The following is a 12,543-nucleotide window of genomic DNA, read 5'->3' as shown; positions in this document are numbered from 1 at the left end:
AAATGATAAATTGAATTAAAATCTTACATGTCACAGAAAGACAAAACAATGTTAATGTTAATGTGTGCACCCTCTTTCTAAAGTTGTTTGGGTACTTATTCCTTCTTCAATCATTATTACTATATCCATCATATTGGAGCATTGCACACACAACTGTAATAAACTTAAATTAAAAAAACTCCATCAAACAAATTGTAATAGACTTTATTTGTGAATGTAATGAAAAGAATAGAATAACTGGTATTTAAATCATAATGTCAGATTTATTGATTAATCTGGATATGACTTGATCTGCCCCTTACATAGTGCTTCACCAGAGGCTGACTCTATTGTGCAAAAACATACTGTGCATAAACACACAGTAGGCTACTGATTATATAAAAATCACTGTATAATAACAAAAAAGTCAGATATTGCTCCCTTTTCAGCCCCTCTGTAGTTTGCTGTCACGCAGGAATCACACCACAGGAAAAGATGAGCAAGCAGCGAGTCCACACATGTTCTTCCCACGCTCAATGAGGAAATATCTGTAAAAAGAACACAGTTATTAATTAACTCTAGTTGGTGTACATTTGGTTATATTTTCCGGTAAATGACTGAATAGAAAACTGACCCGCCAATCCCCCAATAAGATCCCCATGAGTTCTTCACTATCCAGTAAGGGGTGCCGCTCTCCTGTCCATACCCGACTGCTAACACAGCGTGGTTCACCTTGTCTGTGGTCTGGTGGCATTCAGTGCTGAAAGGCAGAAGAGAAGGGAGTTAGAGCCAACTTGATATATGAGACTGTTTTGATCAAGAATGAGGAACTAAACCAGTTTCAAGTTTAGCAGCTTCACTGACAGATACTCACAGTTAACTCACAGTGTAAAAACAAAATGTTTTTAAAAAATGCCCCCATTTTCCCAAGTATTGATTTGGCAGCAGTGTTAAACTTGGCTCGGCCACACCATTCCTGTTTGGTTTCCATTTTAACTCAAGTGCAGGATATTTAGTAAAACTTAGATTCTAAAACTACTCTACTTATGTCGACAAGTGCACTTGTATGTGGCCACACACTTTGTGTTTGTGCATGTATCTACTAAATTGCATGCCTTAAAGAAAAGACAGAGTGTGTTTTACTTTTACAGTGGTATCACTTTCTTCAGGGTTATTCTGCACTGATAATTGAGGGAAATTGTAGCACAACAGGTAATATAATATATCAAGCTGTGAGTCAAAGTGCCATCATGTCCAACTCCCCAGGTTTAGCTGGAAAGAGTCGAATTTACTATTGCAAAATATTCCTAAATGTTCAAGTAAAAGTGAAAATTCTAGAGATGTTTAAGACATAAATTACTGTAACAAAGCTTTATATTCTGTCTTAGCAACATGTTTTAATAGACAGTCACCTGTGACTGTCACATGTGAGCTTACACTCAAAACCAGACAAAAACAAAACAGAAAAATACGAGGTTAAACATGATTTTCCCCCTGAGGAAGTAAATCTGTGCACTTTTTATTAACCAAGTGTAGTGTATATTGCCATGAAAAATGGACTGCAATCTAGTGGCCATGCCCTCCTCCTGCTAATGTGGGCTCAAACTGCAAGAAAACTGACAGTCAATTTCCAAGGTCGTACATGACGATATTTCTCTGGCTTCTGCTCACCTAGTGTAGACGCCCTGAGAGTAGTGCATGAAGTCAGAGGTCACCTCAAAGGCAAGGCTGACAGGATTGCGTGTGGCAACCGCGTCCACCATCCCCATCTCATCGTACTGTAACAGAAAACCTTCATCACTCACAGACTGTTCAAACATCTCGAATAAAGACTCTGATGTTCACTCACCGCTGTGATGTTCACCACCTCCTTCACAAAGGCAGCTGCTCGTTCTGGGTTATACACACAAGTACCTTCCTGGTTTAACAGAAAAGCACAGAGTGATTAAATACGTGACTTCAAAGTCCGTGTTGCTTATATTTTAGTTATTTTATATGTTAGGAAGGCAAATGATTTCGTTACAATGGATGTGTAGGGGTAGTCATCCTCTGTCATCAGCCCCTTGTTGTACAGGATGTATTCAAATGCTTGACTGGGAAGGCCCCTAGAAGACAAGTTATCTTGTTATAGAAATGTGCTGTAGTTACAGGAAGATTATCAGAAGAGGAAGGAAACGTATTTTTGACTCCCACCCGTTACATCCATGATTGTTGAAGGCCTGGGCGCAGTCTACCAGCTGTTGTTCTGACTATATGAAAATTGAGATTTCAGTTAATACTCTTGGCTCTTCTGTGACATGTTGATTTCCTTTTTATAATATAAGAGCAGCAGTTTTGATAGAGAAGTGAAAGACAGTCACCAGTGGTACGAGCTTCCCCTTGTTGATGGCGATAACCGACTCCAGACAGCCAGTGGTGGAGAAAGTCCAGCAGCTGCCACAACCTCCCTTTGGTGCAAAAACAAAAGGTACAACAGTAAGATGTTTGATTCAAGGACTGTAACAGATTCATAGACCTTTATAAAAACAGAACACATGTTGACATGTGACAACAGGAAAAGCACATGTGCAACTAATAACATTAACAATGACATGTCCAGCAATAGCTGCAAGGCAATGCGGTAATTGACATTATTAGTTAAACCTGCCAGGGTTTCCACGATCATGAAGACCTGGAAAAGTCATGGACTTAGTCAAAATCATTGAAAGTTTAGGAAAAGTCAAGGAAATTTGTTGACTATATTGAAATTGTTACAATAATCTTTCATAGATAATCTTCAATGTAATGTAACATAACGGCAAATTAATTCTCTATATCTCTTTAGCTATCGAGGTAATGTATCTCTAATATTTGTCAATGTGTGACAATGTTTTGTTTATCATTGAGTACGTTTTGTCATTTTCTCTCTGGGTTTGTCCTTCCTTTCCTGTATACCAGCTAGCTTAACTTATGTCTGAATAGAGTTTGAAGCTAATATGTTTATAAACTGCTGGCCAATTAGGGCTCGAAAAAAAACAAACACATTATATATATATACATACATATATATATATATATATATTTGTGTGTGTGTGTGTGTGTGTGCATGAGATACACATGGGTAAACACACTGATGTCAGTTCAAAATGAACAGTAAGGACAAATGACTACAAATGGGTGCGTTAAAGTTTAATGTGCTTAATGTAAAAAGAAATCAAAATCTCATTGCTGTCACAAATGCTATTTATTATTGCAATTCTTCAGTCTGTCTAATGATTGTAAACAGTAATTGGTCTGTCAGGCTGAAGAAATATTCGCAGTAATGTGATGCAAATATACTTATACAAATAAGTTGTATTTTTTTCTAGCTGTGAGAAGCTCCTCCATATAGTGGTGCAGGAATGAGTCCTTACAACAGGAAATGAGTTAACATTTTACCACTCCCTCATCTCCATGTCAGTGTTTTTTTTCTTTTTTCTTTTTGAGTGAGTATCATAAGCTTTTGTTTGCAACAGAGCTTATTTTCTGCAATGATCCAAAAATCCCACTGACTGTTTGTTGAGAGAACCAGGGCGATGTAACTTCCGGGGTGGCCTGCAACAAAACTTCAACCCTGCAGCACTTTGTTTCCTTTGTGCATTGCATTCTACAAGAAGTATATTAGGATTTTAGTATGTATAATGACTTTTTTGAGTATTACTTTGCCACTTTTCCAGCATTAAAACACAATATGTCGTACGTAATTGACTATTTGACAACTGCAGATTGAGAAATCAGATATCATGAGAAACTATTTTAATCTGCTGTCACCCAGCAACGATGCACTGCGTGACCTTTGAGATCAATAACTGAAAATAAAATTTGTGACTGTGTGTGGGTGTGTGTTGGTGCAGCAGTTAAACGTCACCTGATTCTTCACATCCGTCACATAGTTTCCTTTCTTCCTCCAGTCGATGGAGTCTGGATACGGTCCGTTGCTGCTGAAGTAGTTCCCCTTGGTAGCAGAGCAGTTCTGTAACAGACAATGTGAAAAATAAATTCCCTCACTGCTTAAAAACCCCCCATCTCAAACATGTAAACACCTACTTCCTGTATGGGATGGCATTACCTGTGGCTCAGACCAGAGGAAAGACTTTTTGAATTCTTTAAATGTCATGTCAGAAAACTGGTTCAGCCCCACTGCAGGAAGAGATTAAACAATGCTCAACACATTTTAAATGGAAAATGTAAAACAAAAGAAAGTAAATGCAATAACAAGCTGTTCCTACTTGTAAATGAGTGATTCCCCTCATTGTGTTTGTCGATCCTCCTCTTGTTCTCAGTGAATATCTGGAGCCTCTCATAATACTCCTGCAGGCCGTACACTCTGTTGTACTGGACATGGGGGGAATCTTTGTTAACATATTTGGATTCATTATGGGTATAAATGAGCAGCGAGCTTACAGGGTTGTGATCATGTCAAACTTGAACATCTCACTTAACAGACGTTTTTGTTGCAGTGATTTCTTTGCAGTTAATTTCCTCATTCACACAAGTGTTACACATGATCGATATATCTGATAGATAACTCACCTGCGCCATCCATGACTTGAAGTGAGCCTCGTCTGAAAACAATTCATAGTGTCAAAATGTATACAGAGAATAAGAATAAGAGCAAACAATGACAACAAAGGCATAAACGCCACGGTGGATTATGAAAGTGAAAGTTAAGGCTTACACAAATAATAAAAGCGGAGTAAAAAGTAAGTAAAAAGAAAGTTATCTGTACCAAACGGACGATCGCAGCAATTACCTCGTTCAGACAGGTGAAAGGCTGAAGCAGCTGACAGCAAAGCAAATAAAAGCAGACAAGTGTTCATCATGATCACTTGTTACAGCTTCAGTCAGTGACGGCGGGTCAAAGTGAAATGAAGTAGACGAGAAGTCACGCGGTGAAGTGCTGCATATTCAAATTCCCCTTCCGACCAAAATATACAACAGTTTAATCTAATGCCAGAGCCATTTAATAAGTTAGTAACCTCATATTTTATTATTTATTTTAATATAAATTATTGTTTATTTTTTATTTTGGGCCAAATGAAACATGAAATGAAAAAATGTAGGAAGACAAGAATTTGCAATAACCTTAAAATTCCCTCTTTGTCAGTTTAAAGGTACAGTGAAGTAGCCTGGTGGGGCCATCCTGATGACATGAGTTTTGCTCTCTTTATCAGTCTGGCCCTCACAGAAAATAAAATCTAATCTGGGCCAATCAGGGATCAGCACTGAAGTTGACAATATAAGCAGCCAATCAGGGACTGTATTGTAGTACATGATGTAAAATGCAGGCCACAGCTTGCAGAATGGTAATGTTGCCATTGGCTCCCTGGCAGAGTAAAAACAGCAATAACTGAAGTTATTGTAGAAATGGAGTCAATAACAAAAACTAAACAAGAACAAGAGTATGCACTTGTGGAGTTTCTTGGCAGAAAATGCATTTTATGCTGATCATCCAACTGGATTTGGCAAAAGCTTGATTTATCACCTGGCCCTTTTGGTGATGAAGATGTTGCAAGGTGTTTTGTTACGCTGATTGACTGAAGGAGTTTGTCTGTCAAGGTGAGTACTCCCACCCACTGAAAGTGTTTGGGGCGGCAGCGAGTCCAGACTGACACAGAGAGCGAAACAGAATGTTGAGCTCATGCCACCAGGATGGTTTTACCAGGCTAAAAGTTAATATTGTATATAAGTTAGGTCAGGGGTGATTTAATAATGGTTGGATACAATGATGCTTTTAAACCCAAACTAAGGAAACTGTGCACAAAAGGCATTGCTTAAAAATCTTTAACACCAACCCTTACTTTTTTAAGATTACGTGTATTTTAATATTTTAACCGAGCACAAAGGACACACGATATGTTGGGGTGGTGGCACAGTGGTGCAGTGGGTAGCATTGTCACCTCACAGCAAGCAGGTTCCTGGTTCAAACCCAGGGTGGGGGAACTCTTCCTTGTGGAGTTTGCATGTTCTCCCTGTGTCAGCCTGGGTTTTCTACGGGTACTCCAGCTTCCTCCCACAGTCCAAAGACATGCAGGTTAACTGGTGACTAAATTGTCCGTGGGTGTGAATGTGAGCGTGAATGGTTGTCTGTCTTTATGTGTCAGCCCTGTGATAGTCTGGTGACCTGTCCAGGGTGTACCCTGCCTCTCGCTGTCAGCTGGGATAGGCTCCAGCTCCCCCGCGACCCTTAAGAGGATAAGTGGCTACGGAAAATGAATGACATGTAATGATTTTTTGGCCTTAAGAGGGGACAACGTGAAGCCCCGTTGTTCAGCAAGTTTCTCCTTCAAATGCTTGTAAATACAAGGCTGGATTACCAACTGGGTGGAGCAGGCAACAGATCCTAGGGGCCCAAATTGCCACCAGTTCACTGTTTGTTGTTTGGTAGGCTAGTATTCAAGGGGGGGTTATGTTTTTTCCGAAGCAACCCGATCACCATAAATGTTGGCATTATATTGTACTGCAAACCACGGATATGTTACATTTGTTTGTTAAATTTGTGCATTCTGAGTGAGCACAATGTCGACTGATAGACAATCTACAAAAACACTTGAGACAAACTGCCCCTGATATAAAATGGATTTATTAGCAAGAGGTAAACTGGGAAACATACTTTTGTTTATTTGTTGTTATCATCATCATCATCATCATCATCATATATTTTCTTTTGTTATCTTTTCATATTTTTTTCTTACAAAACTGGGAATATTTCTTAAGGTGTGGAAACATGAGGGTTGAAAGATAATTTTCATACCACTGGGTATTGCTAACAGCAAAATGTTTATTTGTTTATATACCTTATAAGAGTATGTGCATGTATAAGTGTATACAGTATAAGTATATAGTATTATTCTGTCTGTGAAGGTGTTGCATGCCTGCCACATGAGCTTCAAAAGTGTACTGTACATACATAGTAAAAATACATACAAATATTCACAGAATAAGCACTACGTTACTATATTCCTGCTAACAGAAATGGTTATAGACAGGATTACAGTATAAATGCAAAACACTTTGAAGTTTCTCCTACCTCTAAGTCATGGTTTCGGGACCACACTGTTGTAGCGTTTTGTGTTTAAGCTTGAGATACAACTTTTTTTTGTTGTTGTTTTTTTCTCTTTTTTGAAAGGATTACACTGTTCCACATTGAGAAATATGCAGGGTTGCATGTACAAAAAGTACAGCACATCTCAGTGAGGTGAGTTAACAACAAAGTACAAAATACTTTCCCATGTTCATATAAAGAGCAGGTCACTCTCTCTTATACTACTACAAAAATAGTGTTTGAATGCTGCAGGCAGAGGTCATTCACATACGTTTTTATCATAGTTTTAAACAGCAATGCATATAACAGAGTGATATACAGTCACGTTCCACAATCACTGGAACAGCAAAAAGGACAGATTGTCTTTTAATTACAGAAGAGCAACAACCTTTAACTCTACACAAGTATCGCTGGACCTGAAGGTACAACACTTTCCACCGCATGGGAGCTTTTTGTCATGAGTCGAACTAAAAACTAAGAAACATGAAATTTGAACATAGGTAGAACTCACTGTACTGTATTGGTGTGTTTTAAGTGCAACAGTAAATTCAGATGACTAATCGTAAATTCTCAGCGGTCTAAAGAGACGTCGCTATCGCTGTGTGTCCTCACACGGCTTATAACTGATTAGATAAAATAAACTGAGTTAAGTTTGGGCACCTTGCGTGACAAGAGGCTAAGTTAAGCTAAGAGACAAATAAAAAGATGATTAAAATGTTGTCAGTTTTAAGTTAATGAAGACATTAGAGCAGAGGTTCCCAACCCCTGTGGACCGTTACTGGCCCTCAGAAAATCTGCTATCAGGGAGCAAAGAAACTGCATCTGTCACATTCTCATCAACTAGGCATTAGTTTTAAGATGTGCTAGCAGCATGACATGGCAGTGCTGGTCAGTCTGTCACCACCACTTTGATCCAGACTGTGTATAATGGGTATTTTCAAACTGAAATACTACAACCATAAGATGGATTGCATTGAAATTTGGTACAAATATCTAACACACGCAGAGGATGAGGCTTACTGACTTTAGTGACCCTCTCTTTCCTCTAGCGTATCACACATTTCTGTTTTGTAGTGAAAAGTCTCAACAACTGTGAGATGGATTGTCATGAAATTTGGTACAAATATTCTTGTCGCCCTCAGGATGAATTATAATAACTTTGGTGATCCCTGACTTCTAGTGCAGGTCTATTCATTGGTGGCCCGCGGGCCACATGCAGCCCAGAAGCAACTTCTGAGTGGGCCGGACAGGATGGGTACGGAGAGCTGGTAATAAATGGCCCGGGGCAAAATTAATCTGGACCGTAGTAATAATAAGCTCTGACGTTATTGGCTCTTTTATCATTACCTTTTAAAGTTTTGTTTTCATGTATCATAATGCTGCAGCCTCTCTCCTGCTCTCTGCATGTCAGGGCTGACCTACTCTTCACAGCACACACACATGCAGAGACACTACACAGGCACGTACAAACGCGACAGAGTGAAGTCAGACAACAGCAGAGAGGCCGCTGTGCAGATGAAGGGAATATAACTTCAAGATTACTCTAGCTGACAACAACTACACTTGTTACTGTGAGTAAGTGCAATAATATATGTATATACAGTGTGTGTGTGTGTGTGTGTGTGTGTGTGTGTGTGTGTGTGTGTGTGTGTGTGTGTATGAGAGCTAAAAAAGGTTTTCAGTAGGTTGCTGAAAAAGTCTGTCGCAATTGAATTTGTAATTGAATAGCCCTGGTCCAGTAAGTAGGATTTAGTGGCATCTAGTGGTGAGGTTGCAGAGCTGAAAGTTCTCCTGTGTGCCAAGCATGTAGGACAGGGGTCGGCAGCCTTCACTATCAAAGGAGCCGTTCTAGATCAGGAATAATTTTTAAAAATCCAGCCTGTAGACATTACAAAAAGGTCTAAATGAGCATTCATTAACATGTTTTACCACCAGGTGGCACTGCAGTGGGCTATTTATGATTATTTGGAACTTTAACTTTGCAAAGTTGGTGGTAGAAGCAAACACATCTCTTCACACACTATTAAATTCTGTTGTCTTCCAAAACTTTTCCTTTTTGGATTTGAAAACCATAGCAAGCCAAACGAGGAAGACTCGAGACTACTGTAGCCACCGCTATTAAGATTTGGCAAAATGTAGTGGAAAGGCGCTGAGCTGAAGGTGACTAACCCATATTTCTGTTGTCTAAATGTTGTTGTTAAATAAAGTTATTTTTATTCAGTATATAGTCTACACGTTTTTACAGGTGAAGAGTGTCAGAATCACTTTAGGCATACAGCACTAATAAATGAATATTAAAATTAATTTCCATATGATTTTTTTTTGTTTTTGTCAAAGGGCATGAAGAGCCGAATATGGCTCCAGAGCTGCAGGCTGCCTACCCCTGGGGTAGGAGAGCTATGGTGATGTAAATATAAGGTAATCAAACAAATTCTAAGGTAACAAAAGTACAATTATAACTTTTCAGGTGATGATAAACTAATGAATGAGAATATAGTTATGAATATTATATACTATTTCTGCCGATAGATTCCGTAAATCTTGTGGACCTTTCAAATTGGTTAAATACTTTATGATCAAATACCTGCAAAACTAACAACATTCCCATCGGCCTTAGCTGTACTTTGTGTTAGTTTGTGTGTTTGCACTTTATTCTCATGTCGTTATCGTTATTAGTAGGCTACAGCTTATATTAGGTTTACGTGTTATAGGTAATGTGTACAGCTTTCCTTGCATTTGAAAGTATTTTTAAAATTTCCTATATAGTGTTACCTTTATTTATGTGCCACCCCATATTGTCTAATAGAGTGTTTTGGACTGAATTGAATTGTTAGGGGCTATTAGCAAACGTCAGCATGCTAACACACTAAACAAAGATGGCGAAAATGGTAAACATGAGCATGTTAGCATGCTGATGTTAGCATTTGGCTCCTGATGTCTCCATCAGCACACTGACCACTCATTCAGTGTTAGTAGCTCTGTTTTCCTTGGTCTATCCCATGGGGCTTGTCCGCAATGATATCGTCAATATAAAAACTGTCTGCAGTGCTAAACATGGTGGGGAACCTCTGACTACAGAGAGCAAAAATGAAGAAACAAATCCCTCTTGTTTTGGCTCGGGAAGCACAGAGACAGTTATGCTTCGTGTACCTCTCTGTCGCCTCCACTGATCATTGTCCCCTATCTTTAAATACAGCTGTATTCTCTGTGCTCTTTTACCTGATTTGATGCAGTTACATTTTTACAATGCTACATTGGTTGCAGAGAAACTCAGTCATCGATAAAACTCAAGCAAAGAGAACAACAGCCGGCAGCACGAATGCTCAGAAAGTGCAAAGTCAACACAGTATGAGATGATGCAAAATAATGTCATTGGTCACTGAGAGGACACAGTCGTGTGCAACCAAAGAGACCTCTGTTATTATGCTCGAAATACCCCCCAAAAATAAAAAATAAATCCTTAAAGCAGGTGGCGTCATGGCAACAATAACAAACAAAAAATATACACTGAAAGGTTTTGTGACGTCAAACAACCTTAAACATCTACTGTACAGAAGAGCAAATATCTTAAACATGTACAACTATACAAAAGTTGATGTGTATGTTAACTGATGTGTAATATTAACAGAGGAGATAATGTGGACGACCAGCTTCCTCATCAGTTGGGCACTTTAGGCTCAATTCTGAGTGAGGCTTCGTACATGCTTTCTTCATCCAGAACAAAGCTATTATCCAGTAGATACTGGGCTACCTGGAACATAAAAACAGAAAGGCACATTTCAGGAATTTTCTCTCTTTTAAATTAATATTTACACTGTACAGACAATACAAAACAGCTATAGCAGCCAATATCATTTCCAAAGCTAATTGTTTGTAACTCTTTTAACCCTGTGAAACCTGGAGCAACATCACTTTCTTGTGCTGCTTTCAGAGGCCTTTTATTAAGTACTTAAGTAAGTATTAAGTTTTACGTATTTAATCCTTTGAACCTTGAGCAATTTGGTGCAGTTTCTTTCAAAAACATGGGGAAAAGAGAAGAAATGTCCCACCAATTGGAAAAAAGAAAAGAAGGTTAAATAAAGCAATAAGTACTTGTGACCCATCATCTATCCTGCTGGACCCCAGTTTGTCTGGTATACGTCTTCTCTTCTAGGTATTTGGGATTAGTAGGACCCGATAAGTTAAAAAAAAAAAAAAAAAAAAAAAAGTTCTTTGAACAGAAAACAGTTTGGGGAAAAACATGATGTCCTCATATGGGGATGATGGATTTATATTTATTGGTGACAAGTGTGTAATAAAATATAAAACATATATTATTTCAATGCTTGAACATTGCTGTGCAAAAACAAAATTACAAACAACGTAACATTTGTTCAGTGTTCAATGTAACTGTGGGTTAGAAGTTACTGTTCAAGTCTAAAAATGTTCATTTCTGTATATTTCAATCATTTCAGTGAAATTGCAAATAATGCAACATATCTAAAAGCCTTTTGATTTGTTTATTTCATAACTTTTCTTGCTCCATACTCCAAGCCAGGAATGTCTTCTTTGTTCATAAGAACAGTCTATAACACCTTATTGGCCTGTGTGAAATGCTGTGGTAATAATAATAATGTCTCTATGTCCTTGAATGAAAAAATAATAATGTCCCAGTGTCCTCATACAAATATTTCCCAATAAACAGTTCCTTAGCCTGTTACTTTTGCTAAAACTGGTCAAAATTTAATTAAAAAAAATTTAATTAAACCATAAAATGTGATCAGGTTTTGTACCTTGTCCACTTTTGTTTCGGAATCTGCTGCAGACTGACTTGGCAGAGTTTGCTGCCATCTTGTGTTTACATGCAGTTGTGTATTGTGGTCTTACTACCACTAGATGGCACAAAAAGTGTCCATGAATAATGACAACAGGTCTGAGTTAAGTAAAATGAAGTACAAGGTGCAGCAAACCCAAAATGTAATGTCCTCATGTGATGACGCAGGGTAGCAGGAGGCTATAGCTCATGACTAGGTCAACTAATAACTGACTATCCCTTTGTTTTATTCCAACAGTTTTTAGAGGCCTGAAGAATCCAACAACTCATGAATAAAAAATAAAAAATAGTGAAATGTAAAGACAAATAAATATGATTTTGTTTGGCATATTTCTTTTTATTTCCTATCCTGTTGATTGTCTCACAATCTGTCTAGTTTATGTTGATGTATTTTGGTCAGGAAGTCAGAATCGCCACTGTGGCGATGTGCCGGCCCCTCTGCTTTGTTCCATTGCTGTGTCTGTGCTGTCTCATCCCAGGGCTGCAGTCCTTGATTAAGTACAATCAGCGTCATAGGACACACCTGGGCTCAGTGTGCCTCATGCACATTTAAAACAGAGCAGCCAGCACATGTTGCCAGACCACCTCACCTCACCTCAGCTCAGCTCAGTGCTTTGTTTCTTCAGCCCTTGTTTTTACAGCACAACACTCACACGCTCATTTACTCCCTTCACCTCTGACTCTACAG

The 12,543-nt window shown here is 38.5% G+C and overlaps 2 protein-coding genes across 2 annotated transcripts in view; both read right to left on the bottom strand.

Moving 5' to 3' along the window:
• Positions 1–188: 188 nt before the first annotated feature.
• ctsh (cathepsin H) lies at positions 189–4,874 on the bottom strand. The gene is made up of 12 exons (XM_050074180.1): positions 4,751–4,874; positions 4,531–4,562; positions 4,227–4,332; positions 4,067–4,137; positions 3,866–3,970; positions 2,340–2,426; positions 2,173–2,228; positions 2,003–2,084; positions 1,829–1,897; positions 1,651–1,757; positions 614–739; positions 189–527 (listed from the first exon to the last, which is right to left on the bottom strand). Exons 1-12 carry the CDS (start codon positions 4,818–4,820, stop codon positions 458–460), a joined length of 981 nt encoding a protein of 326 aa, XP_049930137.1. The 5' UTR covers positions 4,821–4,874; the 3' UTR covers positions 189–457.
• A 5,589-nt stretch (positions 4,875–10,463) lies between these two features.
• The window catches only part of rasgrf1 (Ras protein specific guanine nucleotide releasing factor 1), a 29,278-nt gene continuing 27,198 nt past the window's right edge, over positions 10,464–12,543 (bottom strand). The window contains exon 27 of the mRNA XM_050073295.1: positions 10,464–10,793. Coding sequence (XP_049929252.1) covers positions 10,701–10,793 — 93 coding nt within the window. The 3' untranslated portion in view covers positions 10,464–10,700. The remainder of the gene's footprint in view (positions 10,794–12,543) is intronic.

This window comes from Epinephelus moara, chromosome 20, assembly GCF_006386435.1.
Source record: "Epinephelus moara isolate mb chromosome 20, YSFRI_EMoa_1.0, whole genome shotgun sequence".
In the NCBI taxonomy this organism is placed as follows: domain Eukaryota; kingdom Metazoa; phylum Chordata; class Actinopteri; order Perciformes; family Serranidae; genus Epinephelus; species Epinephelus moara.
The sequence above is the reverse complement of the archived record's forward strand: the minus strand, read 5'-3'. Positions and strand labels throughout refer to the sequence as shown.

What these genes read in the sequence shown, in the direction of transcription:
- ctsh (XM_050074180.1), bottom strand. Translation starts at nt 4,820, where the DNA reads ATGATGAACACTTGTCTGCTTTTATTTGCTTTGCTGTCAGCTGCTTCA. An exon ending in TCCTCTGGTCTGAGCCACAG is followed by an intron (nt 3,971 to 4,066) that starts GTAATGCCATCC and finishes TGTCTGTTACAG; the next exon opens with AACTGCTCTGCTACCAAGGG. An exon ending in AGGGGAAGCTCGTACCACTG is followed by an intron (nt 2,229 to 2,339) that starts GTGACTGTCTTT and finishes ATTTTCATATAG; the next exon opens with TCAGAACAACAGCTGGTAGA.